The sequence below is a fragment of the Mytilus californianus genome, unplaced genomic scaffold (genome assembly GCF_021869535.1).
Source record: "Mytilus californianus isolate M0D057914Y unplaced genomic scaffold, xbMytCali1.0.p SCAF_30, whole genome shotgun sequence".
NCBI lineage: Eukaryota > Metazoa > Mollusca > Bivalvia > Mytilida > Mytilidae > Mytilus > Mytilus californianus.
Window position 1 is genome coordinate 1,433,175 of NW_026262680.1, and position 2,142 is coordinate 1,435,316.

Consider the following 2,142-nt stretch of genomic DNA (forward strand, 5'->3'; position numbering starts at 1 on the left):
AAGGATAAGCTCTAATCAAGCAACAAAATACCTAGTAAAGTTTTTAGTGGTTGACGCTACATCCCACCCCGTAATATTCCAATCCCTAAGATTCATTAAAAAATCGTGAGGTAAATTTTGTCTTATTGCTTTAAAGAACTGGATGAAAATACTATTTTGTAAGATGTCAAATAGTATTCAAGTACTTGAGTAAGTCTCTGAGCATCCGAGCTGTATCATAACATCAGATAGCTTTTGGCGATGAAAACTTAAATAGATTTTCTGATCTTAAAAATGAAAAAGTAATTCATTCTAATTATAAGAATGCATATACATGTTTCTGTTGAAGAATGTTTGCAATACAAGTACCGTATTGAAGAATGTTTGCAATACAAGTACCGTATTGTAAAGTCTCAAATTTCCGCAAGTATTATATTTTCACTAATTTCACAATTACAACAAAATTGCAAAAATATCCATCTGCATTATTATGACTTTTAATGAAGATCACAACCAAGGACAAGTAAATGTTAAATGAAACCTTGCAAATGTAGTAAAAAAAGTAAACGAATCACTTAAATATTGATTTTTATATTGTTTTTTTTTTCTTTAAATCATTTTGTAATTGAGGACCTATCCTTCATATCATTTCTTCTACCTTTTTATAATCTTCTTGTTCAAATGTGTAACATGAAAATTGATAACTTCATTTTTTTCATTTTTTACTCCTGACAATGATAATAGTATCTGGTGTGGCAAAGATGGAATCTCGTGTGTTGATAGCTTCACATGTATATGCACCAGAATATTGAACACTAGCATCAGTTATTGTCAGATTTCCTCTTCCACTCTTGCTGCTTGTGAGTACATGGGGTCCAGTAGGGATATTTCCCCCGTTAAAGCTCCAGACAATCAGTGGTGTAGGTGTTCCCACAGCTTCACAAATAATGGTGAAACTTCCCCCTAATTCTACATCTATCTTTGATACAGGCGGAAAAGTGATGACGGGGGGAACTAAAATAAAATATACTTAAAAGTTATAGCACTTGCATAGATGATATTTTCTTTATGTCATTTTTTAACACTAATTTAGATGAGTAATATTTTGAAAGTCAAAACAAACATCCCTTTTTCTAATAAATCATGTAATAATGAGCAAAAATAATGCTACAATCCCTAATTTTCCCTGTACAGAATAGCCATGAAAAATTATCTGCTGGCTCTATTAAAAAAATATTGGTTACTTTCCATGTGGTTGAGAATTGTTTAATGTATTTCAAATTGTATTGAAATTATCAGTTAGAAGTATCAGTTCGTTTTGAAAGTAAAATGGAAGTGACCAAATACAAGAGAGGATGAACACATGAATGATTTCAATATCAATAAAAATTATCATTAACTACAGAATTTGGGAAAATGTGAACAACTGAATCAATTAAAAAAAAATTTGTGAGCAAGTTCACATATACAACACCTCTCAAATAAAGGTTGAGATTTTATAGTTCCCTGCTGGCATGAAATATTCTGTTTACTTTTGGTATATGATTGTTATCAGTTAAGACGTAAGATTTCAGAAAGTAGTTTCTGGTCCAACTAAAAACTATATCAGTAACCATAACTTAATAGACCTCAAAATCAACAGGGGTGAACATCTCATAATATCTAACCTTATATCAAAGTAATCTGATATAGATTATTCTATTTAGCAAACATGACTATGACGAACAAATAGGTCGAACTCTTTATACTCCCGCTACTTTGTAGTCTTGGATACAATTTGTATTATAATATGGACTAAAATAGTGAGTCAGCAATCAAACAAATAAACTTACAACAGTCAAGTTCATCTGACCTATCTTGACAATCGATTTCTCCATCACATTGGAATGACTTTGGAACACACTGATCACCTGACATACACTGGAACTCGATTGTATCACATGGATCACCCGGTTTTCTTGTTACTGAAATGATATATGAATGATTGTTGTTTGCTTAACATGCATTGGCAAATATTCCATGCATGTTCAGGACCAGAACAATTTAACATATAGACACTTAGGTAGGTTCTGTAATAGGGGTTGACCGGATTAAAGGGCTGAACATTTGGACTGCAACTTTCAAAATAGGGCAATCTGAATATGGAAAAATATTTGTAATATG

The 2,142-nt window shown here is 31.7% G+C and overlaps 1 protein-coding gene across 1 annotated transcript; it reads right to left on the reverse strand.

The window, feature by feature from the left end:
* Positions 1-460: 460 nt before the first annotated feature.
* Positions 461-1,937, reverse strand: LOC127736359 (basement membrane-specific heparan sulfate proteoglycan core protein-like). Its single transcript, XM_052246859.1, has 2 exons — positions 1,812-1,937; positions 461-993 (listed from the first exon to the last, which is right to left on the reverse strand). The coding sequence occupies exons 1-2, from the start codon at positions 1,894-1,896 to the stop codon at positions 695-697; spliced, it is 384 nt and encodes a 127-aa protein (XP_052102819.1). The 5' UTR covers positions 1,897-1,937; the 3' UTR covers positions 461-694.
* Positions 1,938-2,142: the final 205 nt, after the last annotated feature.

Bases quoted from the DNA above. Each gene is read 5' to 3' on its own strand.
- LOC127736359 (XM_052246859.1), bottom strand. From the start codon at position 1,896: ATGTCAGGTGATCAGTGTGTTCCAAAGTCATTCCAATGTGATGGAGAA. The intron at 994-1,811 runs GTAAGTTTATTT...ATTTTATTTTAG, and splicing joins GTCAGATGAACTTGACTGTT to TTCCCCCCGTCATCACTTTT.